The sequence below is a fragment of the Callospermophilus lateralis genome, chromosome 3, assembly GCF_048772815.1.
Source record: "Callospermophilus lateralis isolate mCalLat2 chromosome 3, mCalLat2.hap1, whole genome shotgun sequence".
Lineage (NCBI taxonomy): Eukaryota > Metazoa > Chordata > Mammalia > Rodentia > Sciuridae > Callospermophilus > Callospermophilus lateralis.
Genome location: NC_135307.1, coordinates 157,603,564 through 157,629,901, shown reverse-complemented (window position 1 = coordinate 157,629,901; position 26,338 = coordinate 157,603,564). Strand labels below are relative to the sequence as shown.

Here is a 26,338-nt window from a genome sequence, read left to right as displayed (position 1 = left end):
ACCATTCTGTTATAGGCCAAGAACTCTGGGTCTGAGAGTTGGCAGAAGTCTAAGCTGGCTTCTGCCTGAGAAAGTACCACAGGACAGGTGGGAGGGGCTACTCCAGCCCTGAACCTCTCCCAAGGTATGGACCTTCATCCAAGGCCCTGCGCACATGCAGACCCTTGTTCATTCACAGAGCTTACTTCATACCACAGTAGGCCACCCACACCCCTGCTCACAGAAACCTCAGATCCTCAAGGGTGGGGTATAGCACCACTGGGTGTCAGGCATTGTTTCCTCATCTGCCCACCAACGACTGAAGCCTGGGAGGCGATGGAAAATACTGGGGTCCCAAAAAAGGTTTTATCCCCATTTTACATAGCTGCTGGTCCCCTGCTTGCAGAGAAACCAAGACTATGCTTATACTTTGTCCCAAAGACAGCCCATCTTGGGCCCAAAGTAAGATGGGGGAACCCCAGAAGACCAGACGACACTGCAGCGCGCCGGGCAACACATAGGTTTTAATGGCATTAACATCCAGGTGGTCACACGTCAGTTCTGCTTGGCAACTTCCAGGGGTGAGGAGCTGTTGCCTCACTGGGCTGGGCTGAGGCCCTCCAGTCTCCCCAGCCTCTGAGAACTCACCACCTGGTCCGGCCACTTCCCGACCCCAACCCCACTGAAAAAAGACATGACAATTGCACTGATTGACATAGATCCCTAAGCACCCTGGCCTCCCGGCACAACCCGGTCTGTCAGAGTCAACAAGGGCTTTGGCGTCGGCTCAAGGTGGTCCAGGACTGCTCCAGGGAATAGTGTTTATCAAATGTGACAAATGTTCTTGTACAGACTGGGGGTCTGGAAGATTTATTTCTGTGGTTCTAAGAGACTCTTGTCTCTAATGGCTTCTCTCGGAGCTACTGGAAGTTGGGCCTGGATAACGCTGTGTTGTTGGTTTATTTATTTATAAGGAATGTGTAAGGCATTTTGGTAAAGTTGAACAGTAACTTCTTTTTGCAGAGACTCAGACGGAGGTGCCCTCCTTTGAACTGCTGCCGTCCTCCTGCAAACAAAGGCAGCCATGAGAGAGAAAAGCTGGGCAAGCAGCCAAGGCATAACCTCTCATGCCATGCCAGGACCCGCAGTCCCCTCCCTGGGCTGACAGCCCCAAGCCACTTGTCTGGAGACCCAGAGATGACTTCCTGGGGCTGGCTGCCTAGAGTTGGTGGTAGTGAGAATGCAGGATGCAGGAGTGTGAGGGCTTTGAGTCAGGTGAAAAACCCTGCAGGTAGGGGCCAGGACAGAGGCAGGGGGACTGGGACGGGGCCCAAGCAGGCGGCAGTGAGAACCATGCTTCCTGGGCTCTGGGCCCTGTGGGCTAATGTCCGTGTTACAAGTATCTGTCCCCAACACCTAGTTCTGTTTCTCCCACTTCCTGGTTGTCCCGCTTCCCTGGGGCTCCAGCATCATACCCAACTCTTCCCAAAAGCTCACTCCCATCCACCCTCCTGGGGGTCAGGGCCCACCTCCAGAACAGGCCAAGCCACAGGGGCTGGGAGCCAGCCCTGTAGCCCCACATGGATGAAGCACTCACTGTTTTTTCCAGCCGTTCTTGCAACTTCTTCACTGTGTCCTTCTCCTTTGCCAGCTGCTCCTGGGTTGTCTTCAAAAGCTCCTGTAGTTTGGTTGCAGCACGTCCCAGATCACTTGTTAACTTCTTCTCTTTTTCTAGTCTCTCCTGTGGGTTTTAGGGTTGGAGGGGATCAGCCCTCACATGACATCAGCAGTAAGACTCTGAGCTATATACACCCACAGGGCCCAAATACCCAGGACTGGAGCTTTCCAGGAGCACAAGGAAGCCGTCTATGGGCCATTCAACAACAGACAGTGCTGGTTGGCAGGAAATGGTCTGTGTTGTTCACCAGCCCCACTTACCTCCTGGCCTAGAACAACAGGTATGGTCTACTCTGCCTTGTCTAATGTGCCAGCCACCTGATATGTATATCTATCAGTACCTAAAACATGACTTCCAAGTTTTATATAAATTACATTAAATAGCTACACTGACTAGTAGCTGCCATGTGACATGGCTCCCTCCCACCATGTGTGACGAGGGAAGCCAGTTCCTAGGCTGGGGTCTGTTCTCCCGTTCCTGGCCCCTCTCCAAGTTCAAGACTGGTCAAAGCCGAACCCTCTCCAAGGTCAAGACTGGTCAAAGCCGCAGGCCCCAGCCCCACCCTCTACCTTCAGCTGTACAGCCTCCTCAGTTCCTGAAGACTCCAGGGGACCAGCAGCACGGAGCTTCTCTAGCTCTTCTTGTAACCGACACGCTGTGGTCTGAGCCTTATCAGAGAGCAGAGTGGGCCCGAGTGAGCAGCCTTACCAACATCTCAGCAGTCAAGCATGACCAAATCTGCCTGGGGACCATGGGCATCCCAAGCCTGATGGTGCAACAGCTCAAGCCTGAAGACACAGACTAGCCATGAGGTCCCAAGAAGGCTTCAGCATCCACCTGCCAGGATCCCATTGTCCTCCCAACCCCCAGCATGCTGATGGCCCAGCCCAGACACCTGGTGGACAAAGCAGGGGCGGGCCAGCATGACCAGCTTGCTCCCCAGAGACTATAAGAGTCTGAAAGCTGATAGGGGCTGAGAGCCACCAAGCAGGCCTGACCTCCTCAAACTCAGCCGTGAGCTGCTGCCTCCTTGTCTGCTCGTCCTCCAGGGTGGCTTCTGTCCGCTCCAGCTGCATTCTCAGCTATGTGGAGATATCACAAACATAACTTGGGAACCTGGTGAAGGACCCTTTTGGGGCCCAGGGCTCTGGGGCAGACTGAGACTATAGGTTCTGCCTTTTAGTTGCTTCTAGGGTTCCCCCAGCCTTGCCCTGCCCCAATGAGCCATCCCTGATGCTCCTATGGGGAGATGGAACCTCAGTTGCAGTCCAGAAGCTGGTGGGTTAAAAGGATTCTGAGGGAACCTCTGTAATCTCAGGAGCCTTTAACAGGACCCATAGGACAAGAAAGATGCCTCAGAGCCATGAGGTAAGGCCCAAACCTACAGTGGCTACCCTAGTGACAGACCCCTGCCTCTTGGCAAGAACTCTTAAGTGGTAGCTCCTTTGGTCAAAACTCTGAAGAGGGCTGGAAGTGCAGCTCAGTGGCAGAGAGCTCACCCAGTATTTTTTAGTCCCTGGGTTCCATCCCCAGGACCACATAAATAATAACCACCCCTCTGGAGAGCAGATATTCTGCTAGTAATATCCCAGCAAGAGCCACAACAGGAGACAAGTCCCCTACAGTGGCTGCAGAACCAACCCAAGGCTGCTCTCTCAGCCTGGTAGGTGCACGGTGCACTCCCACTCTCAGACCACTCCCAACCCCGCCCGCCTCTCTGCCTGGTCACCTTCCCTCTGCTCTGCATCTTTTGGGTCCTGGGTGCACCTAATCCAGGTAGAGGGATGGGGAGGGTGCTGGTGAGGGCTGGGAGCAGCCAACACGTCAATCAACATGAAGGCTGCCCACCCTGCACTGTACTTGGGGCTGTTAGTGACACATCTGAGGACCAGCTCACCACCCTAACCTTCACAGGGTCCTGCTCAGCTGGGGAGACGCCTGTGGGGACAGCTGGGGACCCAGCTACGTCACCATCCTCTACGTGGCTCTTCATCTCACTCAACTGCTGCCTGACCTGAAACAGGGAGGGGCGGGTTTGTGCACAGCCAGTCACATACACACACACACACACACACTCTCCCCTAGAGAGGACTGCAGCTGCTCTTAATAGCCGAGGCCCCTACTGGTTTGCTATCTGTGACTGATGTTTGAGTCCCTACCGCTACGCAGATTAGCTGGGCACCCAATCTGAGCCAAACAGGCCTGGAGGCCAAGAAGCCTCTGGGCCAATGAGACCCATGTGCTGAGCTTCAAAACAAACTGGTGGGCAATCCTCCTTAAGAGTGAGATGGCCCCTAATAGACACAGACCACACAGGCAATGAGTCCAAAAGGGAGAGAGAGGCTGCCAACAATTCTGCCTATACCCTTGGTTTCTTCAAGAACCATGGCTTGGAGCCCTTTCTGGGGTCCAGGGAAGATTATAAGATGACACCTTGCCTAATAAGTTACCCCATCCTCAGCTCTATGGCTGAGGGCAAGTGGCATATCCACTGGCCCCCAAGGTTCCCAGACCATTGAGCTTCTGATTTGAAGGGTGGCAGCATCACTCAGGGAACATGGGTAAAAGTTCTAGTCAGGAGGCCTGGCTGGGGACAATGGTCATGAGCTCTCTAGGGGACATAAGTGGTCTCAGGCTCTATTCAAGAGGCCCTGCTCCAAGGAACAACCTCTGACCCAACAGCCTGCAAAGGCAAAAGCCAAACTGTAGTTGGAAAGATGATAAGAAAGCCTAGGGGTGGGATTCTGCACATAGCCCTTGTATGGGCTGTATACCCTAGGCCTATAACATTGGCTTAGCCAATGGCCAAGATGACTGGCCTTAAACTCAGGAGGAGACTTGAGCTGGGTGATAGCCCCCCCTCTGGTGTAGTAATCCTGGGTGAGCTCAAGATGGGGACCCAGGGAGCTGGGAGCACCTGCTGGGCTTGGTGAGGGCTGTGGGGGGTGCTAGCATGGCACACCAGAACTTCTTTCTTCTCAGACGTCAGTGCTGCACATTTTAGCCCCAAATATCTCAATCTCTAAATGCTGATGACTACTTTAAGACGTTTAAGAAAGCCTGTACAGATCTGACAGATGGACTGTGGTATAAAGGCTGCCTCAAGCAGGTACCAGATAGGGTGTGACCTCTTTATGGAGGCAAGAGCTGAACCAGTCAAGCAGCTGGGACATGGGATTACACACCGTAGCTGAAAACTGGGCAAGCCAAGCAGGACTCAGGTCACCTGCACAGCGCAGCTCCTCACATCTGAATGGGGCTTGAGCTCTGCACCCAGAACCTGGCACTAGACCAGGTAGGGACTAGACCATCCCCACACACCTGTGGATTTGACTGAATGGGTCTGAGCCATTGCTGAGGTGAGGAAACCCCAAGAGGGCAAGGCCTTGCTAAGAGCCACAGTACGGTGGGTAACCAGGCCAGGAGGGATCTGCAAGGGGTCACTACATCCTCGATGCTCGTAAGTGCTGAAATGGGCTTACAAGATGAACACACCCCCAGAACCCCCACTTCCTTGAGCAAGAGACCAGGCTACCAGTGGGAGGGAAATGGGGTGTGCACCCTGGGCCCAGCAGTCACAGGCCCAGCTCAGAATTTTAGACAAATGTTCCAAGAGGGCTTCAAAGAGCCTTCCTGCCCCATGTGGCTAATGGATGAACACTGTCCCCGTCTGCTAAGCTGCAGAAATCTTTGAGTGAACAACAAAACGTGACTGGCAGATTCATCTCACACACACGAGACCCCCAAGTCACAGTCCCCATGCTGGACTCCATGTTCACCTACCAGGGCAAGCTCGTCACTCTGTTTCTGGGCTTCACTCTTGGCTGTATCCAGCTGAGACTGAGACTCTAATAAAAGTTGCCTCAACTTGAGGAAGAAACAGCCAGGTGATAGGGAAAAGGAGAGAAGAGAAAACCAATTCCAGTGAATTAGGGGCAAAACAAAAACCTAACATCTATTTACCCAAAACACTAGTGATCATCACAGAGCAGGGCCAGGCTTCCCATAGCTACAATTTCCTTTTTGAAGACTTAAGAAGGATGGTGTTCACTGCACACCTATCTCAGGCCTTCTCAGACATCTGCCCTAATCTCTTGTTCAAAAAAAAAACCAAGGCCCCAAGGGTGAGATTAAACCAGGACTCAGGTTGCCGATTTTTTGCTTTCCTCTTCTGAACAGTCAGAAAACAGTTTCCAGAATTAAATCCACTCCCTACTGGAAATGACATCAATCAGTAAGCCAGGCAGAGAATTCTCATGCTCAGGGGATGATCTGGAATGTCAAATGCGCCCCCTGCTGCAGTGCCCAGTCAGATCTGTCCCTGTTCTGCCCCTGCTCCCCAGAGTGGGGCTGCCTTTTCACAACCTACCCCCAGACACCTCAGATCTGACCCTTTGATGAGGCATAAGCAGGATTTAAGACAAAACCAAATGACACAGACTTCAAGGCTCATGATGACAAGAACAGCTCCCTAAGGGCTGAGGAAGAGCCACTAGGGAGGACCCAGACTTGGCTAGGCAGGGCATACAAGTCCGTGGAGTGTGCACTCACCCCTGCCACCTCCTTGGCGTAGTTCTGGCACTCAGCGCTGGCAGCTGCCATGTGCTTCTCTAGCTCTGCTTCCAGATGTGAGGTGTGCTCCCTCACCTGGATGGACATGCACACACATCAGAGCCTCTAGTTGGCCAGCAGGGGGCACTAGCCACAGAGAGTGGGGTGATGGATGTATAGTCTGGCTGGCTCTGATAAGCCCCTGAGGCCCATCAGTTTACCAAATAAATCGAGGCTAATAAGAAACCAAGCCCTAGCAAGAGAACTCCTTGCTGAAAAGAGTACCCCAACTCCAGTACTCCTGGGTCCTGACATGTTTTTGACCTAAGGAGCAGGGGAGAGGGCAATTCTTAGATACACTTGCAAAAGTAGGTACCAGGGGCACTTTCTCCAAGGCCAGGGCTTGCTTAGGTGCTTAAAGGAACACCAGGGCTCCCTTGAGCACACCCTTGATTGTGAAGGCCAAGACCAAAGCCACCATTGGTCAGGGCTGGACAACTATGCACAGATCTGTAGCTGTCTTAGGCCTCTGAGGTTATTATGAAGGTCTCTCATTAAAGCAAAACAGGATAGGATCACTTGGCTTAGGTGAGAAGCCAGTGATCCTTGAGAGAAGAATAACTCAAATGGCCTCTGCAATGTCACTTTCAAAGAGACTCATAGGACAAGAGAAACCAACTCTCAGAACAGAAGCACCACATACCTGATCTGAGCTTTCAAGTTCTCCTTTTAGCTTCTCTATGGTATCTTCGAGATGTTTCACTGTGACCCGTGACTACAAAGCAAAAGAAATGCCCTGTGAAACATAGGTGTCTGGGGATGTTTCCCAGGACGAGTAGTGCCACCATCTCCAAGCCAAGTTGAAGCTCTGGTGGCCTGTAGCAGTCTCTCCTGGGAGTGGGGATAGAGTCCAGCATGAGAACAGGAGCACAATCTCCTAGAGACTGAGGAGCTCCACTGTCATTCTACAGTTCCGCTTCGCAGGGTGTCCCCCAGAAATGCCAACAGCGATATGCATCTCCTAAGTGACAGATCCTGTTAACTTCTCTTGTGGGCTCTGGAATTTCAACCCAGCCATGTGTCTTCAGTAGAGTACACCTGGCTTCCCTGAGCCCAGCAGCAATGTCCATGCCATCAGGCCCTGGGGAGATGTACATGCCAAGATACCTTCTGGAGCTCCTCCTCCGCAACTCCCACTTTGGCCTTCCACACCTGCTCCTCCTCCTCGACACTCTTCTGCAGGTCTCTGAGCATGCCCTCCTGCGGCAGGAAGGAGTAGAGCGGTAAGACAGGGCTGTCTCCCTCCTCAGCCCTGCCCTACACTCAAACGCACTCCTGTCCCCAGGTCCTCTGCAATGATGGCCAGTACTTCCTCTGCTTAAGACTCAGTGTTGTGTGGGGAGGGAAGGTGGCCACTGTCCCAGAAGTGAGGTTTCTATCCAGTGTGCTGGCTTGTAGGACCATGCCAGGAAATGAGGTCTGTGATCCAAAAGAGGCTCTTAGAACTGTTGTTGCTCTTGGGCTCTGCCACAGGTGCTGATCCCATTGGTGGCCCAGAACAAGGAACACAAGACAGAGCTGCTCAGAACTGGAAAGGGCTGGACCCAGCATTGCTCCTGGAGTCAGGGAGGAGTTCAACCCAGTCAGGCCAAAGCTTACCTTGCCTTTTCCCACAACTGCCTGCCCAATCATTCCTTGTTGTTATAACCAAGTCCCTTCTCCCGCTGGAGACCAGCCTCAAACCCTCAACTCAGCCCTCTCCTCAGCTTAGAAATAATGAAGACCTAAGAGACTTATTCATCCCATTACCATCCAGTCTAAGAAATGAGGTCTGGAGGGCAGAGGTCTGCCCAGGTCACACAGAGCCAGAGGGTTTCTGGAGATACTATGCCAACTCCTGCACTCTAGGCCCCAAAGCTCTCCTCCTAGCAGCACCCTCTTATCACCCAGCACAGAGTTCCCAGAGACCCTGCCCTGGCTGCTCACCGTTTCTGCCAGGATGGTGCGGTACTGGTCGCACTCAGCCTGCAGGGTGTTCTGAGTCTCCTCAGCCTCCTTCAGCTTGGAGGCCAGGTCCTGAGGGCAGAGGGAGAACAAGTGTCTAGTGAATCCAACACAGCTACCCGCTGAAATGACTCTGGGCACTTTCTTCCTAGGGATAGGAGAGCTTGGGTGACAGTGGCAGCCCCTGCCAAGGGCACCTGCTTGGCAGCCTTGCTTACCGAGGAGGGCTCTGTGGTAGCTGATGGCTTCTTCAGTAGCTGGGAACCCTTTTCTTTGACTTCCTGCAGCCACTCAGCATAATTCTGCGAGGAACCGTGGAAGGTGAGGGTGGGGAATGCTCCTGGGGGAGTACAATCCCTGGGAGCCACCCCCCCACTACCTGGTGTTCTGAGACAGAGAGCTCCGGGAGCAGCGCCAGGAGGGCCTCCTTGGTCTGGGCCTCGGCCAGGCGGAGTTGCTTCTCTGATTCCTCCTGGAAGGGGAGAGGGGAAGGGGAGAGGACAGGGTTCAGCCTCCTACCAGGAAGGGCCTCAGCTCCTCATCAAGGATGAGACAAAAATCAAAGGAAGAGATGGGCTTCCCCAGTCTGTGCTCCCAGACAATGGGAAGCCCCAGGTGGCAGGTGCCAGTTACCCCACACCTCCCAGCAGTCACTCAGACTCTGCCAGCTCTTACTTTCCCAGCCCTCCCAGCATGCCCCAGTTAGGGCCAGTGCCAGCCATGAACAGGTATCCCCAGGGAGCTCATCTCTAGGCACCCACTGGAGGGAGAAAGAATCAACATTCCCAATCTCCAGAGGAAAAAACCAACTCAGAGAAGACAGGGCATCGCTTGGGGTCTCTCCTGAAGCTTGACTTCACACCCTGTATGGGGCTGGACCTGATTTTCCTCAGGTGACAACAGACACCCAGTCTGACCACAAAACCCCTGGTCTGAACTAAGCCTGAGAAGCAGACCCTTTTTGGCTTGCCCAATTATCTAGAGATGATGCTGTGGCCTGCCCTGGACCCCTGGCCACATGACCACCATGCCCACTCAGGTTCACCAGTCATGAGTCATAAGGCAAAGCACAGGAGCCTTGGAGGCCACCTTCTGTCTTTCTCTGCTTGTGTGGCCACAAGCTGTCAGCCTGGCAACAGCTTCTGCACTTGCCACACAGTGGCCGGACCATCTCTACACTCACTTCTGGGGCCAAAAATCTAAGATTCTAATAATCTATTTACAACTTCTGCCCTATTGCCTGCTCTCTGGGTCTCATCTTTATACCCTCAGGCTTCCTGGGAGGATCATGGGAGTCACTGCAAAGTTCAGGTACTGGGACAGGCTCTCCCTCTGTTGGAGCAAGGCTGGAAGGGGCTGGCCTTTCACAAGGGATGGAAATGTGTGACAAAAAAGGGTGGGCTAGAGCGTCAGTGCTGCTGCCCTAGTCAGGGCCTCCACACTGACTCCAGCCAGCCCAGGGCAAATGGGGGCCCCAGTCACAGAGAGTTGGATACCACACCCTGAAAGCTCACTGCTAAAGATGTCCTCCCCTAAGAACACACATGGAACCAACTGGACGGTGACTTCAGAGGGCCTGAGAAAGAAGCAGGATTATTCCAAGTACCTCTGGATAAAAATAATATGATTGAAGGCCATGAAGCCAGTGTAACCCTGGGTGCACTCGCAGAGGGTGCAGCCCACAGCGCTCCCCAAACCCGCTCAGTCTTTGCTGTGGCCATGCTCAGCTCTGTACCCTCATAACAGAGTGCCCAGTTGAGGAAAAACAATTGAGGGTGCACATTTCCCTCCTTTCTCTTAAAGAAAAATGAAAGGGGGGCAGGAAGGAATAAGGGAGAGGAAGGAAAGAATGAAAAGAGACTAGAGGACACTGCATGCTGAGCCTGGGGGCCTTGGTACAGATTTATGAGACACTGAGGCCAAGACTGTTCCCTACACAGTTTCCATATCTTATGGACTCAGTTAAACCAGGCAGGTGCTGCTATCCCAGCTGGCCAACCTAAGGATGGCCAGGGCTCTGACCTTGGCCTGGGTCAGGGAACGCAGTTTCTCCTCACAGGCCCGCTCAGCCGAGGCCAGTGCCTCCATCGCCTTCCAGTTCTTCTCTCGGAGGTCCTGGGAGGGGAGATGAGGGGAAGTCAGTAGCCCACACCCGTCAATCAATGACCAGCTCCTGTGGACTGGTCTCAGCAAGGGCTGGGTTCAGAGAACCCCATGGCCCCACTTCAGACCCTGTATAGGATCCACTCTTTTCTTGGCCCACATTCATGTGGCCTCTCCTGGTGGCACTCAGCACAAGGTGCTGCCACCTGATGCCGGAATAGTCGAACACAGAGGATGAAGAGGCAGGCGCCCTTTCAGTGGAGACTAGACTGCAGGAGGAGGAAGGACCGATCTATTTCTTCAGAGAGGAGGTTCCTGCCACCAAATAGCAAGTGACTCCCTCGGCTGGCTCTAGGAGTGAGACCTCCTTTGGGAGCAGCAGGGCAACCAGCAAGCCCTGCTCCGTGACAAGGGCAGGTGGAAAGGATGTGGGTGAAGGCCCTTGCCCTCTGGAGAGGGCAGGCATGTCTCTCTCCCCTTCTTCTAGCACCAGCCTCCCTCACCCACATCTGCTCGGGGTGGCTACGTGACCCAGACCAGGTCAACCAGTACATGGGTCACACCACTGTCCATGTTTGGGTAATGATGTTACCTGCCCCAAGGGCAGTCAACCCTGAACATATGGAGAAGCTGGGGATGAGGAGGCAGGAAGAGGAAACTCCCAGAGTAAACAACAGTGAGAACAGAGGGAGAAGCAAAGCTGGGCTCCCTGATTGTCTAGGGCAGGTTCTACAGCAGACGCCTTAAGGAGACTCTGTGAAAACCTTTCCGGGGCCCACACGGCTCTGCCTTGGTCCTCCCACCCCAGCCCTGAGGCCCTCCACACTCACATTGTTCTTCCCTTTCTGCTGCTCCACAGCCTCCTTGAGCTCAGTGGCCTCCTTCTCCAGACATGATACTTGTGATTCTAGCTCCTTAAGACTGGCGGGGAGAGGGGAGAGAAAATGGTTACCACAGCAGGTCACCACCTCAGCTCCAAGGGACCATGCCTACCCTCCAGTTCCATCTCGGGAGGACCCCTTTCTTCTACCCAGGGCACCCAGTCAGCCTAACACCCCCCTCTACCCAAGGAACACCTGCGAGGCACACACCCTTCTACCTTGCCTCATGCCGACCACTCAGAGGCCAGGGCACTGGCTCCAGAGCAGCCAATGGCCAGCAGAGGATGTGCCCCAGCAGTTAGGTTTCCAGGACATCTACTCTCTTGAACTGAGTTTGGCATGACCCATCTTGTCACCACAGAACATGCCAGCTGGCCCTTCCACATGGCTGCACCTGACTCTCAGAACTAGGCTGGCCTTCTAAGGTGTGAACTAGAAGCTCACAGTAGTGCTGTCACCTCACACCTGGGCACCACTGCTCTTGACAGCTCCCCAAAGCCTGACTTCTAACTTTTCTGAGAACCAAGGACCAATGGAGGACCACTCATTTCTATATCCTGGGATTTGAGGAAGGAATGAGCCTTGAGATGACTCCCCAGCACTGTAGAATCCCTGAGTGTCAGTGCCTCATATCCTTGTGCCCTTCAACCAGAAATGAGAGGTCACCATCACTACAGCACTGAACTCAAGGCTCTCGGGACCAGTTCTGAATGGACACTTTTAACAAGCCCCTTTCCACATTATGATATGCAACAGATGGAGACCCAGGGACATGAGAAATCTAAAGTCTAGAAGTGGTCAACAGTGGTCTGAATCAGCAATTCAAGCCACTTCCTGAGATGCAGGAGGAAGTCCCCCAAAGGAGCTACCACCCCAGCAGCCTGAGGAAGGAGGGCTGTGGTGGACACTGCAGGTCACATGGGGACAGACGTATTTGTGTTTCTTCTTGAAGGTCATGGTCAAAGACCTTTGAAAACAACCATTCTAACACACACTAATGCTGACCATAATGCGAGTGTGGGCTGAGCATGCTGGCTGTCCTGACCACCTATCTGATAATGAAGTCTGGCTTATCACAGCCTTATATTTTTAACCTGCATACAATTTGCATATGGCCTTGAGAGCTTTGTTGACTTTTGGGCATTGAGTTTAGGCCCACAGAACTGTGACCCCCACCCTCCAAGTTCTACTGAAAGGCTGGGCGTGGCAGTGCGTGCCTGTAATCCCAACAGCTCGAAAGGTTGAGGCAGGAGGATTGCAAGTTCACAGGCAGCCTCAGCAAAATGAAGTGCTAAGCAACTCAGTGGCACCTGTCTCTAAACAAAATACAAAATAGGGCTGAGGATGTGGCTCAGTGGCCAAGTCCCCCTGAGTTCAATCCCTGGTACCTGCCCCCCTCCAGCCAAAATTCTACAGAAACCCCTCAGACTATCCCTCCAATCCCTGTATTACACTACAGCATCCTCCAGCAGACCACCTCTGGAAAGACCCCAGAAGAACGAGATCCTGAAGAAGAGTCTGCAGGTCAGTGGTAAGGACACACTGACCCTCATCCCCTTAGCAGCTTCTGTCAAGTTATAGAAACAAAGTTTGGGACTGAATCACTTCTCTCTATCCCAGAACAGGATGGCCCAACATAAACAACTTGCAGGTAAACTATTTGAGAAGAAAAGGAATCAGCTTCTACCAGATCATTTCTGCACTTTGCAAAAATTTGAAATTAAAAAATAACTGCAATGTGACTTAATTATCCTAGTAGTTCATTGAGTGGTTCAAGAATCTGAGCTTAAAGAAAAAAAAAAAATAGAGCTTCTCTGCCCCTAAAAAAATAACCACTGTGAGAAATAAAGTTTACCCATGCTTCCTAGGAAAGGAAGAAGAGAAGGGTTGGGTTCTGGGTCTTCCACAAGAAGGCGGCTGGGTTCTTTCTCCAGTCCCCAAACCACAGAGCCCTAGGGATGCTGAGGAACACAGGCTATATGCCTAGGAAGCTGTACCTGCTGAGAAGCATAGTAGTAAGCGACTCTTTGGCAACAATGGCCAGAATAAAGGGATCTTATTGGCTGATATCCCAGAATGCGTCCAGAAGTGTTTGAGCAAAGAGAAAACACATACTCCATGGCTCGTCCCACCCAGTGCTCAAGGGAACCCTGGCCATGGCAGCCAGGACCCACCTCTCAAGACTGAACCCCTGTCCCAGAGTTGATGGTCACAAGGACCCTGTTCCCTGATTTCAGCCACTCCACCCAGGTGTCAGCTCTGGCCTTAGCAACAGCAAGCAGCCCCTGAACAAAAAAGTCCAAGACTGGGGCTGCTGACTGAGGGAAAATGAGATCTGGCCAGCAACGAAGTCATCACAAACAAAGGAAAACAGCCCTGTGGCAAGGTCAGCTCTACATTCTTCCAACATCCCAAACCTCTGGTCCAGCAGACAGCCTGGGCCACAGCCATTTCCCCATTTGATTTATAAACCTCAGTCCCTAAAATCTCTTGCCTTTTAATCAGCCAGTCTTCCCCCACAGGAAATGATGACTGGATGGATGCAGCTGGCAAGAAGTCTGCCCCCAACCCACTGAAGCACTTGCCACTCTTCACACAGATAGGTGTTGCTTCTTGAGAGTGGGCACAGAGCTTGCTATGGTTTGGATGTGGTTTGTCCCATTCCCCCGCCACACACACACCCCGGGTTCATGTCTTGGAAGCTTATTCCCTGATGGGAGTAATTAAGAGGTGCTGGGACCTTTAAGAGGCAGACCCTAGTGGGGGACAGCTAGGTCACTGGGAGTGCTGCCTTATGAAGGGGCTGATGCTGGTTTCACTGAGTGAGTTGGTTCCTGAGAGTGAGTTGCTATTAAAAAAATAAGACTGGCCCTGCCCCGATTTCTGGCTTCCTGGCTCACCATGTGCATGCTTCCTCTTTCATGCTCTCCTATCAGCCCTCACCAGAGGTCAAACACAAGGAGCTGCCCAATCTTGGATTTTCTCCCTGCAAAACCATGAGCTAATAAATCTATTCTTTATAAAGTACCCAGCCTAAGGTATTTTGTTATAGCAACAGAGAATACATACATAGCTCTTTGCAAAGGTGACCGTTTGCCTGCCCAGGCCTGTCTCCTGTTCTCTAAACCACTAGTATGACAAGAGTAGAAGGGGGCCTCTGAAGAGGTTCTTCCTCGGGAAACTCAAGTGCCATAACGAAAGCCTGCGCTTCCAGGAGCCTTCAGTCACCTCAGCTAAGGCTGAAGTGAGTGGACAAGAGCCCTGTGGCCCCCTGCAGCCGCCCCGCCAGCTTACCGCATCTGCTGCTGGTCGGCTTCAGCTTGGCTGGCCTGGAACGAGACACAGAAAATTCCTTGATCTCCACTAGGCTCACTTGTACAGCAACTAGTCAGGAGGGGAGCCCCTTTCCTCAGCAGTATCCTCCCAGGAGTGGGCTGACCTGGTTATCCCGGGCTTGGCCTGCCTCCAGCAGGGCCTCAATGGACCGAATCCTTTCTGTGAGCTGTGAATTCTCTGCCCTGGCCTCCTTGAGCTGCCCATGAAGACCACTCAGCTCCTCACACTTGCTCTTCACCTCCATCTCAGAGGACTGTAATTTGCTGTGCATCTCTATTGCAGGAAAAGGAAAAGGAAAGAGAAGTCAGGGGCTGGAAATGCCTGAGATGAATACCAGGACTGCTGTCCTCTGGGACACGCACAGGGCACACAGCCTCCTTTATGCCTGGGGATCTGAAGACACACTTTCTAACCACTGGGGCTTCTTAAATCACCGCTGAACAAAATCACAGCCTGGTGATAGCATTCTTGAGGACTATTAGGGCAAGATGAAATGCCCAAAGGCCACTAATAAGAAAATGATAGAGATTTAAAATGGATTTTGGTTGAAGTTTCTGAAGATTCATTCTCTAGAACACTCTGGCTCATATTAGCTGAGACCAAGGATAGGGGTGACATGGCCAGAAACTATTTTGAAAGTGACTATATGGATCTTGGGCTATACCCTCCCCAAAGCCTATCCTGGGGCCCTACTCGGGAGCTGTACTCTCCTTCAGGTGATCTTAAAGTCCCATGGCTGAGTATAGTCCACCTGCCTGTGACACTGCTGTCTCCACCAGGACTGACCTCATCCCCAACCCCAGGGTCTGCCACCTGCCACTTCCAAACAAAATCTAATTTAGCAACTCAAACCCCGCCTCCTGCCTCCCAGGTCTCATCCGGGTTGCTCTGTTTACCCTTTTCTACCTCTCTCCCACTATTAAAGCATGGGGACTCCACAGTCACCACATGCCAAATCTGTCCCCATCAGTAGCAGCACCTCTGAGATCACCTAGGTCAAGCCCCGTGACCCTTCTGGACAACTACAGAAGTCTGCCCATTCTCCCTTGGCCTCTCCTGCCCCCATGGTCCATTCTCCACCCCAGAAGTGCAAATGAAATTGTACCATCCCCCTGCCCCGACCTTCCTGTTAACACTTTTCACAGGACCCAAAATCCTCACAGGGAGGTGACCAAGGCCCTGCCCATCTGGCCCCACATTAATCAGTAGCCTTCTCATTCATTTGTTCACCTTGTTTCCAGAGAATGAATCTTTAGAAACTTCCAACTAAAATCCATTTTAGAGTTCCATCATCTTCTCCTTAGTGGTCTGCAGGCATTTCATTTTACCCTAGTAGTGCTCATGAACACTGCTTTGTGGCTTTGTAGCTAATAAGAAGCCCCAAGGCCAAGTTCAAGTTCATTCCCCTCTCAGGTGTGTATGCTAGCTAAATTACTCTTCATGGGACTGACCCCTTCCATCATTTTGATCTAGGTTTAAACACCCCTCCTGCCTCAGAAAGGCCTCCTGTGTTTAAAGCCACACCAGGCCTTCTAGACCAGTGACCAGTGAGCTGGCTTATAGGCTCCTCTCCCCGTGTCTATTTTATAAACAAAGTTTTATTCAAAAAGATAAGCCTTCCAGGTGTAGTGTTGCTTACATCTGTAATCTGAGTTACTCAGGAAGTGAAACAGGAAGATCTTAAGTTTGAAGCTAGCCTAAACACCTTAGTGAGACCCTGTCTCAAAATAAATAAATAAATGAAAGAAGGGAGAAAGGGAGGGAGGGGGGGAAGGATAGGAGGGCTGGGTAGCTCAGTGGTAAATGCCATAGTTTTCATCTCTAGTGGGTGTGAGGGAATAGCCAAGGCTGCTTGTTTGCACGTTGTTTATGGACACTTTTGTCCACAGCTGCAGAGTGAGTAGTTGTAATGCAGACTGTTTGACTCAGGAAGCCAAATGTATTTACCATCTGTCCCTTCACAGATTAAGTGCTTGTGTAAAGGGCACTGCTGCATAACCCTGTCCTTGCAGGTGGCACTATTCCTGCCAGCCCAGTGCCCATGGCAGTGGCTCAGGAAATACAGTGAATGAGGGTCAACTTCTCACCAGCCTCACCTGCTAGGTAACCAACCGTTGCAGGCCCTGCCTCTGTCCCCAGACCCCAACCCCACTAGTAGCCCACATAGGCACCATCCTCTATATCCAGCCCTTGCAGGCCCTACTCCCCAAACCCAGTGGACAGTCAGCTCTTAATCTGACTCTGTGACTCCAGCCAGTCCTGACATCCCTGCCTCTTCAACTTTTGGGGTGTGGGGGTAGGTACAGGCCTGGCCTTGACAATAGGACAATCGGCAGACTCCTTTGGGACCCACCAGGAGCAGGGGCCATCAGAACACTGCCCTTACCTGCCAACCGCTGCTGCTGCTCCTGTGCCTTTTCAGCATCTGCCCGGAGGCTGGCATGGCTGGTCTGTGTGCGGCACAGCTCCCGGCTGACCTCATCTAGGCGCTTCTGCAGAGCTTCCTCACTCTCCTTGTGAGACACCTGGAGAGGACAGAGAAAAGATGGCTGTGAGGAGGGGAGGAGGCTGGGCCCTCATCAGTTCCCAGGTTGAAGAAAACAAAACTCTTGACCTCCTGCCCTTACCAAAGCCCCATATGGTCTCTGATTTGTGTATAACGTAAAAACTTACTAGAATTTGTCCAAATTTCACCCAGCATCCTTTCAGTGAGAAAAGTAGCTGCCAGGGACCTACATGCATTTCCCACTTGTGGAGGTTGTGAGGTGGGTTTCAATATTTTTTATCTTCTCAAGTGATTTGTAAATACTTGCTTGTAACAAAAGTCCAAAGATACTGATTCAAACAAAATATATAAAGAGTTTCCCAGTGGAATCTTTGATGCCTTCTCCAGAAGCAGACAGTTGGCTGGGTCTCCTCAATAGCAATATGCATTTATACTAACATGGATGTGACACATGCTTAGGATCATTAATATGGCAGTTCTCTTAGTTCTTTCTTTTAATATTAGAATGAACCACATAAAATTGCCAGTATTCAATCTTTCCTCCACAAAAATGACAATTTCATATTTTTCAATCTGGTATCTCACAGACTTCCACATCATTGGGTCCTTGTTTAAGAACCACACACAGCTTTGAGGTGCCGAATGTGTCCCAATTTCCCCATTCAGTGGCAGGCAGGCTGCTCTCAACCTCTGGTGGTCCCAATCAATACTCCAATGGACACTCTAGTCAATGATTCCCAAAACTGAGCTTCTGGGATAAGAATGTCGGTCAAAGCCTCTCACATCACCAGATCTTCAAAGAAACTAATTCTCCAAAGGACCAGATCCCTGGCTACAGAATTAACAAGCTCATTTTGGACAGGGCCAGGAAGGATCTGACAATAAATGCCTCTCATTGACCCAAGTGAGGCTCCAAGTCATGCTTCTGTCACCACACCCCAATTTCTTTCTCTTTAGCCCAATGGCTACACAACATGGTGCTAGGCTAACTGCTCTAAAGAGAACCATGAAGGCAGAGGTAGATCTGGAGCCAGAAAAGTCGCTGTCAAGTCATTGCATTAGACTGTAGACAAACATGTACTGTACAAGACAAAATCAGGACAGCTTTAGGGTCCACAATGTTTTCTGCATTGGCATATAGCAAGGGGTCAGTTTCATTCTAACTCCAAGGGATGAAAGAGGAGGAAGAATGACTGCCATAGGCTCCCCAGGAAGCAGACCAGCTTTTTCTCCAGGGCCCAGCCTCCCCCTCAGGGCTGCAACATCCTTAGCTCTGCTCCTGTCACTGAGATTGGTTTTTCCAGATTGTCACTGGAGAAAACCACTAGCAATTTCTTCCTTTCTTTTTCTTCTTTAAGAAAGGGCTCTGTAGGGAGACTGAATGTTTTTCCATTCATTAGAATAATGATTCCAGGGCTAGGATTGTGGCTCAGTGGTGGAGTGCTCGCCTAGCACGGGCGGGACCGGGGTTCGATCCTCGGTACCACATAAAAATAAAGGCATTGTGTTGTGTCCATCTACACCTAAAAAATAAATATTAAAATACAAAAAAAAAGAATAATGGTTCCAGCAACAAGCAAACAATCCACCCGCCTTTGGAACCAAAAACTTAGAATCTTCAATGAAACCCATGAGCATACATCTTAGGATCACAGTTGCCTGGAAGGAGAAGGTAGTCAACACAGCCAATCACACTGAGCAATTTCAAAAGCTGGTCCCATGGCCGTTTGGGGATTGGTATAAAATGCTCGTGAGTTTCTAAAATTCAGTTCACTCACTGGAACAAGAAGCCAAGACAAGTGCCACCAGCACTTTCAAAGGACTCTTTGCACTCTTGGTCACATAGGCCTCGTCAAATCACTAAAGGGGAGGGAAAGAGATGGGGGTCTGCTTCCTGATGCTAAAGCTCTGTTCCCAAGGTAAGCACAGGAGGCCACACCCATCCTGGTCCTTGAAGAGCTGGCTCACAGTGAAGACGCCTCAGGTGAGAGAAGGATAAAATGGAAAGAGCCCCACTTCCACTTCAGCACAACAGGGAAAAGCCCTTTCTACAACCTACACTTCTAGTCAGAGAAATTCCCTGAATGGGACCCTGACATTTATTGAACTTGTTTTCTGCTCAAGGCTGAGTTCTAGGTCTAGGCTCTGAGTATGTCAGCAAAACTACCAGGACATCCCCACAACTACCCCACAGGACAGACACTGAAGCTCTAAAATAACTTGCTGAAATCTGAATCCAGTAGCTGCGGCCAGGGGCCTTCATTATCAATATCATGAGGGACAATGCCACATCCCCCAACCTCCCTGACCACATGCCACACAATTTGGGGTGTTAAACTAGAAAGAATGGACTCCTCTGTCTAGGCCCAGGCTATGGATGAGAGTCCAGAGACCTACAGGGGCAGCAGACATCTGCAGGTGGTAATGTGCTGGTAAGAGCCAGGGCCAGGCCTCCACCCTTAGGAATGACACATGACAGAAAACCAGGCTGCAATAGTGAAAAGTCCTTCCTCAGATGCATCAGAACCACCTGGGAGCCTTTAAAATATAACCACAGCCAGGCCCACTTCCAAGAATCTGATCTTAGTGGTCTGCTTTACACAAAAATCAGAAAATACCAAGTTATCCATCTTGATTCCACCCAAATTCTAACTGTGTTTGTTATGTTCTCTTTTAGTATCTTGTATCCATTCAAACATCAGTCTTAGAATTTCATGTCTGGCTACTCTAGTCCCATAGCTTGGTTTCAATGATACAGCAGAAAAAACAACCCAAAGCCCCTTGAGTCACCAGGATTTCCTTGTTTTCCAGTGATTTAACCTCCACATGAGTATGGCATCAAAGCTCCTCATGCCTAAGGTAACTGCCCCAAGCCTGGTCAACCTTCCCTGACATAAGCCAGTGGAAACACTGGAAATCATCAGACCTGTGGGCAGCAAAGCCCCCGGGCTGAGGAAAACATGCTAGATGATGCCCAGTGCACTAAGGGAAAAACCTTCCTCTCTTTGAAGGAGAAAGGGCACACTCCTGGGGAAAACAGATTTTAGCTATATCCAAAGGCTAAGAAAGAAGAAAATCCCACCTGTCCTTGAAGCAGTTAGCTCACTGGCTTCTCCACAGCTGCAGGATCACAATGGTGGCAAATATGGGAGGATAAATACAGATCTAGAGCTAGACTCAGGGGGTTCAAATCCTGCCTCTACAGTGTCCTAAATATGATTGCTAACTTCTTTGTGCCTCAAATGTGCTTATGGGTAAAATGCAAACACTAAGAGTAAGTACCTCATAGAGTTACAATGTTTATAAAATGTTCTAAACAAAGCTTAGCACATAGAAAGCATCCATTTAATGCTATCACTTTTATTAATGAGGCTAGCTAGGGTTGAGGGTTCAAGAACTGCCTACATCTCCATCTGTTACTCATGGCTAGAAAGGGATGACTTAGTGTGGCTACAAGCCCTACCCATCCCCATAATGTAGACAGGCTCAATGGGCAGTGAACGGGGGCACTGAGGCACCCCTACTCACCTGCAGCTGCAGGACCTGCTTCTCAAAGGCAGCTGCCTTCGCTTCCAGAGCCTTCCGCTGCTGTTCCTCCTGCCTCGAGGCTTCTGACTTCTCCAGCAGTTCCTTGCTGACCTTGCTGAGCTCCTGCCGGAGCTTTGCCAACTCTGCATTCTGTCTGCAAGACAGTCACAGGTCCCTGAGAAACGGATGATAGGTGGCCTATGCCTCTCTGGTATATCTGCTCTTTTTTGAAGTAGGTGCTCACATCTTGGAGCCATCACCAAGGCCTCTTTTGCATTACCATCCATGTAAAGTTTGGTGTGTGTTTTGTCAAAGATGTTGTTTTACCAAATAGCATATGGACCAGAGAGAGCAAAGGGCAAATTATGTGCCAAAGCCTCCCTCAGGAGCTCAGAAACTACTGGAAATTCACATAGAAAAAGGGTCAGATACTCTTCTCATTGCTGACCTGGGTACAAAAGAGCTGCAGATGAGGTAAACATGCCTTGCTCCCTGCAGGGCACGGCAGCAGCTTGCAGAAGCCATGTGTCCCACTCCACTGGCCTACACAACCATGGCCAGGCCAGGGAAACCATCCTCAGCCATAGCCCAAGGCACTTATGAAGCAGACCCTTCAACACTGCATGCACTTCAAAGTGGTTCTCAGGACCTGAGAGCAATATTTGGAGTTACAGAAGGAAACTTGATTAAGATGAAAGGAGGGCAGCTGTAGGCCTGCTCCTTTGCAAGCATGAATTGACAATAAGACACTACCAGACAGGTAGCAAAACCTGGTCAAGGCCAGTCCTGCTCTGCTGACAGGTGGGGTCCCACCTTTCTGACTTGGGTTTCCTCATTTACACCAGCTCCTGTGCTTTATAATGCCAAGACTCAAGCAACCTGGGGTGGAAATGGGAGGCTGGGTAGCAGCCCCTTGGGACTGCTTTGGAGCTGAAAAAACCCAACACCAGGCGGGGCTTCCAGACTGATAAGAGGCAGAGTCACCACATCCAGATTGACAAGTTCCCATGCTTTAGAGCTTTTCCCAGTAAGGAGGCCACAAACAGATTCTGTGTCAGGGAAGCCAGCGTGTTCTTCAGCCCCATGCTCCTCTTGTGCTGTGGCTTTTGAGGAAATGGCAGTCATAAACCTCTAGACACTGATGTGTCAGGGAGGAAATGAAGATGTGCACACACACCTGGAGGTGACCTTGATAGAAGGACAGCATGGGAAAATAGCTGTTAGGCCTCCCTTCACTCTAGGGGAGCCACCAAAAAGACATGGCTAGACTTCTCTCTCTGCCCAGCTCCTGTACTAAGACTCTCCCCATCTGACTCCTGGTTATATGATGAGTGCCAGTGCTTTCTGCCTTAGCCAATCCTCTCTTGGAAGGAGGACATGTTCTGGGAATAACAGAACCCCATAAAGTCCAAAGTCCCTACAGGGCACTTCAAGCCAAAAGAAGGCAGACAAGCACATGGATAGACAGCACACTGGGTTTTTTAAGGGATGGCCCAAGTCAGGGAAGCAGAAGAAAGTATGGCTGTACTCAACAGCAGAAGTGAAGAGCTGCCCTCCAGAGCTGACCAACTCACTGTGGGCTCTGTGACATTTTAGCAGAGGCAAGAGAATAGGAATTTTACTCAGCAGGCCTGTGTACTATACAACAGTATTCATTACCGGGGTGTAAGAATGGAAGAGGGCACTGCCAGTGGAGAACTGAGGTCCCCACACCACCAACAAACTTTCATCCTGGACAAACAGCTTGGCCTTGATACTCTAGGTCACAACCAGGAGTTTTATGAAGCCCTCCATGGGGCATGTTATGAAGATGGGCACTGGGCAAGTTTCACTCTTCCAGGAAAGCAAGAGGCTGGCAGCAGCCAGGGGCTGAGGGTGCATGATCCCACTGATACCATGCATGCTAGCAAGGCCAGCCTAAGGTTAGAGCACCCTGACTCTTGCTGAAATCTTCACCACCTGAAAGGTACCAGGCCACCTACCAGAAGATTCAGCTGCTCAAAACCCACACAAAAGATGGAAGCTTGGGATGCGGCCCAACACAGGGAGGGAGCAGAAACACACCTGCAGCCAGGCCAACCCCACATTCAGTAAGAACTAGAGTGCACTGTGACGGCCTTGCAAGAGACCTACAGAGTCACCTGGATTCCGAAGCCCTTGGAATGTGACAGAGTGGTATCTGCATAGGATGCTCAACTTACTTGCTCTCTACCTGGCTTGTGGCCTGGTTCAAGGCATCTCTCAGGATAGAGTTCTCCTGCTGCAGGCAGGCCAGTTGGGTGTTAGGGCCATTCTCCAGCTGTTCCTGAAGAGTTCGGATCTGAAAAGTCATTAACAAGGTCATCAGAGTGTTGACCATATCAAGAAAATAGATCTCTGGGGTAGGGTTAGTGAGGTCACAGCTCACCAACAGAAAACCCCAGAGGCTCCACTTGCTCCACATAGAGGTTGGGAAAATGCTATAAAATAAGAGGACTGAAAACGGCATAGCTCCAGTGTCAGGAGCTCAAAGCTAAGTGTAACCTGAAGCAACACACCCTTTCTTCCTCCTCACCATTCTCAGAACTCAGCCTGAACTCCAGTTGAGCACTCAGCTAAGAGCCTCAGAACCATTCCATGCATGTCTGCCTCCAAAGTCACACGGGTTGACTCTTCTGAGATAAAGTATATAGTGATAAGCCACAACTACCAGAAATGAGAGAAAGACTCATTTCTGACCCTCTAACCTCCCTAGCACCTCCTGAGATGTACAATGGGAAGGCAGCCATGGACCAAGCAAAGGGCAAGTGTCAGGAGATTAAGCTTCAGGCTCTAACAAGGAAGACCAGCCTGGACAGGCAGCAGCCCGGCGAAGATGTGCTGGGGCCATCCTGGAGCTATGGAATTTCAGGCCTACTATTTTATAGAATCATCCCAACAATATCTGGAGAAGGTGGAGCCGACATTATTCCAGGTTCACTTGGAAGCTAACACCTTGGTCCATGGTGGGCCCCCACAAACTGGGACACAATGCTGGCCACTTGAGGCTAGGCTCTTTTTTTTTTTTTTAATTTTTAAGATGTTAATGGACCTTTATTTTATTCATTTATTTATACACAGTGCTGAGAATTGAACCTAGGGCTTCACACATGCTAGGCAAGTGCTCTACCTCCAACCTGAAGCTAGGCTCTTTTGGAAGTGTTCTTTAAAATATATTTTATGCCTTTCTGATTATTACCATAAAATGCACACATAACGGGCTGCCTGGCACCATTCAGCCAAATGCCACAGCCCCAGGCCCCTGCAGGCATCCTCAGCCCTGGGCAGACCTTGCACTAAGCCTGTCCCCTTCCATACCTTGCCCTGCAGCTGCTGCACTTCCTTCACATGCTCACGGTAGCTGGCTTGCATGCGAGCCTGCACAGCTGCAATCTCCTGTTCCCGGGCCACCAGTTGTTTTTTCACCTTGGCTTCACCAGCCGCTGCCTTGGCCTTTTCTGCAGCCATCTCCTGGGAGAATTGGAAAGAAGGACTGTCAGCAGAGCAGAGATGAGGACAGGTTTCTTCTCTTTCTCTTTCTCTTTCTTTGGCAGTATTGGGTTTTGAACCCAAGATTATAGCTACCACTGAGCTACTCCAGGAGTACAGGGAAGAAAAGTGGCCAAATGCATCTACAAACATTTCTACTTATAATTAGAGGAAGATATAAAATGCCAACAAAGGCTTTCTTTCAGCTACAGCTGGTCTCAGCCTCTGTGGCCAGAGAGATTGCTTCCCAAGGCTTGAAGTCTACACACACAGATATGTGACAACAACCTCCTCTTGGGTCAGGAGGTAAGCAAAGGTAGGACACATGGGGCACAAGTGAGCAACAGGGAAGGGGAGGAAGGCCAGAAGTGTGTGTGGGGGGGGACGTGGAGCTCAGGGTGTAGACTTGGGGTTGAAGATTAGGAGCCACTGGCAGAGCCTGAAGGGCATCCTCTTGGGACAGATAAGCATTTGGAAGCTCAAGAGGACCTCCTCAGGCTGCAGAGACCGGAATGTGGTCAGGAGACACAGAGCTGTGGTTGGACATACTGTTAAACTTCTTTTGCCCCAGAGTCAAGGCTGGCAGGTGAGCAGGGGAGTAAAAATCACAGGCTGTATCTCTGCAGCTCCTACTAAGGGACACATTCTACTTTCCCAACAGGGTGGACAGGATACGTATCTCAACCTGATTAAGGTGTCTGGACTGTGGTTTGGAAATTGTGTCATGCAGCTACCTCTGAGGAAGATCTTGGGCACTGAATGGCCAGCAAGCACAGGGGCCACATTTAAGGGGGCCAACAACAAGGGGCACTCCCTCCCTCACACCTGCCACCCTGTCCTTTGTGGACACAGACCCCATAATAGGAAAGAGAGACACAATTCACCACAAATGTGACTCACCACAAAGCCCATTCTAAATAAAAAGGGGCAGCTACAGGTAACTAGCCAGGCAAAACCAGCTGGCAATGTAAACACCCTCCGTTTCCTGTCACTTAAATTTTCATGAAATTTCTCAACTTGGTTTAGAAAAAGGATACAGGAAAATGGACTCTAAATCAGTGGGAACGCTAGTCAGTTGGTTCTTGAGTGGTAGGAAAGTTGTGATTTGCAGGACTGGCCAAATATTGTGGTGTAATTCTCTTTGCCACAGCCTAGGCCTAACTCCAGCATGATGTGTGTGGAGTCAGGAGGAGATGTGCACAACTGACACTGGTGAACAAGGGCAAGCGGCTCTAGCTGCCCTGAATCTGACCAATAACCCAGGGTGGTTCAAGCAAAGATCATGTGTAGACACATCTTGGAAAAAAGAAAACAACATGGATGAATAGGCCACTGGGCACTAGGGAAGGTCATGGGAGCCTTGTCTGTTTGTTTGGTTGGTTTCTGCTTCTGGGTAAAACACAAAGAATAAACATCCAAAGGCTCTTCTGCTCTCCAGCCTGTCCCCCCACCCAAAGAACTTTCTTGTCTGGCTCAGAGGTACATCCCCTGAATGAACAATAAAATTATTTCATTTCCAATTCTTCCCAAGTGAGCAGAAGGAAGTGCCTAGAGGAAGAACAGCAGCCAAGATGGTGTTGGACCCTCCTCAACCTAGGCCATCTCCCCACTGGCAGGTAGGTGGGCAGAGGGCAAGAGCATGCCTGCAGGTCTCTGCAGGGAAAAGACAGCTTTCCAAGCAGGCAAGACCATCCCTGCAAGGCGCCCCTTGCCCTGCCGAGCATTTCCTCCATGAAGGCTAGAGCATCAGGACTCACCCCTCAAAAACAGACAAACCAGGGACAGACCCCAATGAATTAGGCAGAGGGAAGAGCAGCCCCCTACGCCTCAGATCCTGACCCATTTTGACTGATCCCCCAGTTCACTCCCATAGCACTGCAAACCCATTACCAATTAGCATTCAGAGTACAACTCTTCCCTGACCCTCCATGGGCTAATTCTAAGGAGCCAGGTGTTTACTAGCCCATCATTACACTGACATCAGAAAAAATGGAGAAAAGCAGTGCCTTTTGCCTCCCTGCCCCAATTTTCAAGGAAAAAAAAACCTTAGAACAACTGTGTCCACTCTCCTTTCTAGAATATTCCCCTGTCACCATGAGATTGACCAGGTTCACCTCCATGACAAACTGAGGTCCCCAATCTTTGCTTGACTTGCATATGTTCCTGTAACCATAAAGAAAGAACCCACTCTGCTCCCGACCCAACCTCACCCCTGGGCTCTTCAAAGACAGCATGTAATCTCCAGCCCCATCAGTCACAGGCTGG

General features: G+C 50.7%; 1 protein-coding gene across 4 annotated transcripts in view; it reads right to left on the bottom strand.

Moving 5' to 3' along the window:
- Positions 1-686: 686 nt before the first annotated feature.
- Rrbp1 (ribosome binding protein 1) overlaps positions 687-26,338 on the bottom strand; it is a 67,861-nt gene continuing 42,209 nt past the window's right edge. For 2 of the 4 annotated variants that reach the window (XM_076851489.2, XM_076851491.2), the window contains exons 5-24: positions 23,903-24,055; positions 22,768-22,886; positions 20,567-20,720; positions 16,919-17,057; positions 14,636-14,805; positions 14,491-14,525; positions 11,146-11,236; positions 10,235-10,327; positions 8,592-8,684; positions 8,431-8,514; positions 8,195-8,284; positions 7,376-7,468; positions 6,912-6,983; positions 6,209-6,304; positions 5,441-5,524; positions 3,555-3,671; positions 2,656-2,739; positions 2,227-2,325; positions 1,577-1,720; positions 687-1,045 (exon numbers count right to left, since the gene is read on the bottom strand). In XM_076851489.2, coding sequence (XP_076707604.2) covers positions 1,007-1,045; positions 1,577-1,720; positions 2,227-2,325; positions 2,656-2,739; positions 3,555-3,671; positions 5,441-5,524; positions 6,209-6,304; positions 6,912-6,983; positions 7,376-7,468; positions 8,195-8,284; positions 8,431-8,514; positions 8,592-8,684; positions 10,235-10,327; positions 11,146-11,236; positions 14,491-14,525; positions 14,636-14,805; positions 16,919-17,057; positions 20,567-20,720; positions 22,768-22,886; positions 23,903-24,055 — 2,049 coding nt within the window. In that variant the 3' untranslated portion in view covers positions 687-1,006. The remainder of the gene's footprint in view (positions 1,046-1,576; positions 1,721-2,226; positions 2,326-2,655; positions 2,740-3,554; positions 3,672-5,440; positions 5,525-6,208; positions 6,305-6,911; positions 6,984-7,375; positions 7,469-8,194; positions 8,285-8,430; positions 8,515-8,591; positions 8,685-10,234; positions 10,328-11,145; positions 11,237-14,490; positions 14,526-14,635; positions 14,806-16,918; positions 17,058-20,566; positions 20,721-22,767; positions 22,887-23,902; positions 24,056-26,338) is intronic. The other 2 variants (XM_076851490.2, XM_076851493.2) reach the window with 2 other exon arrangements.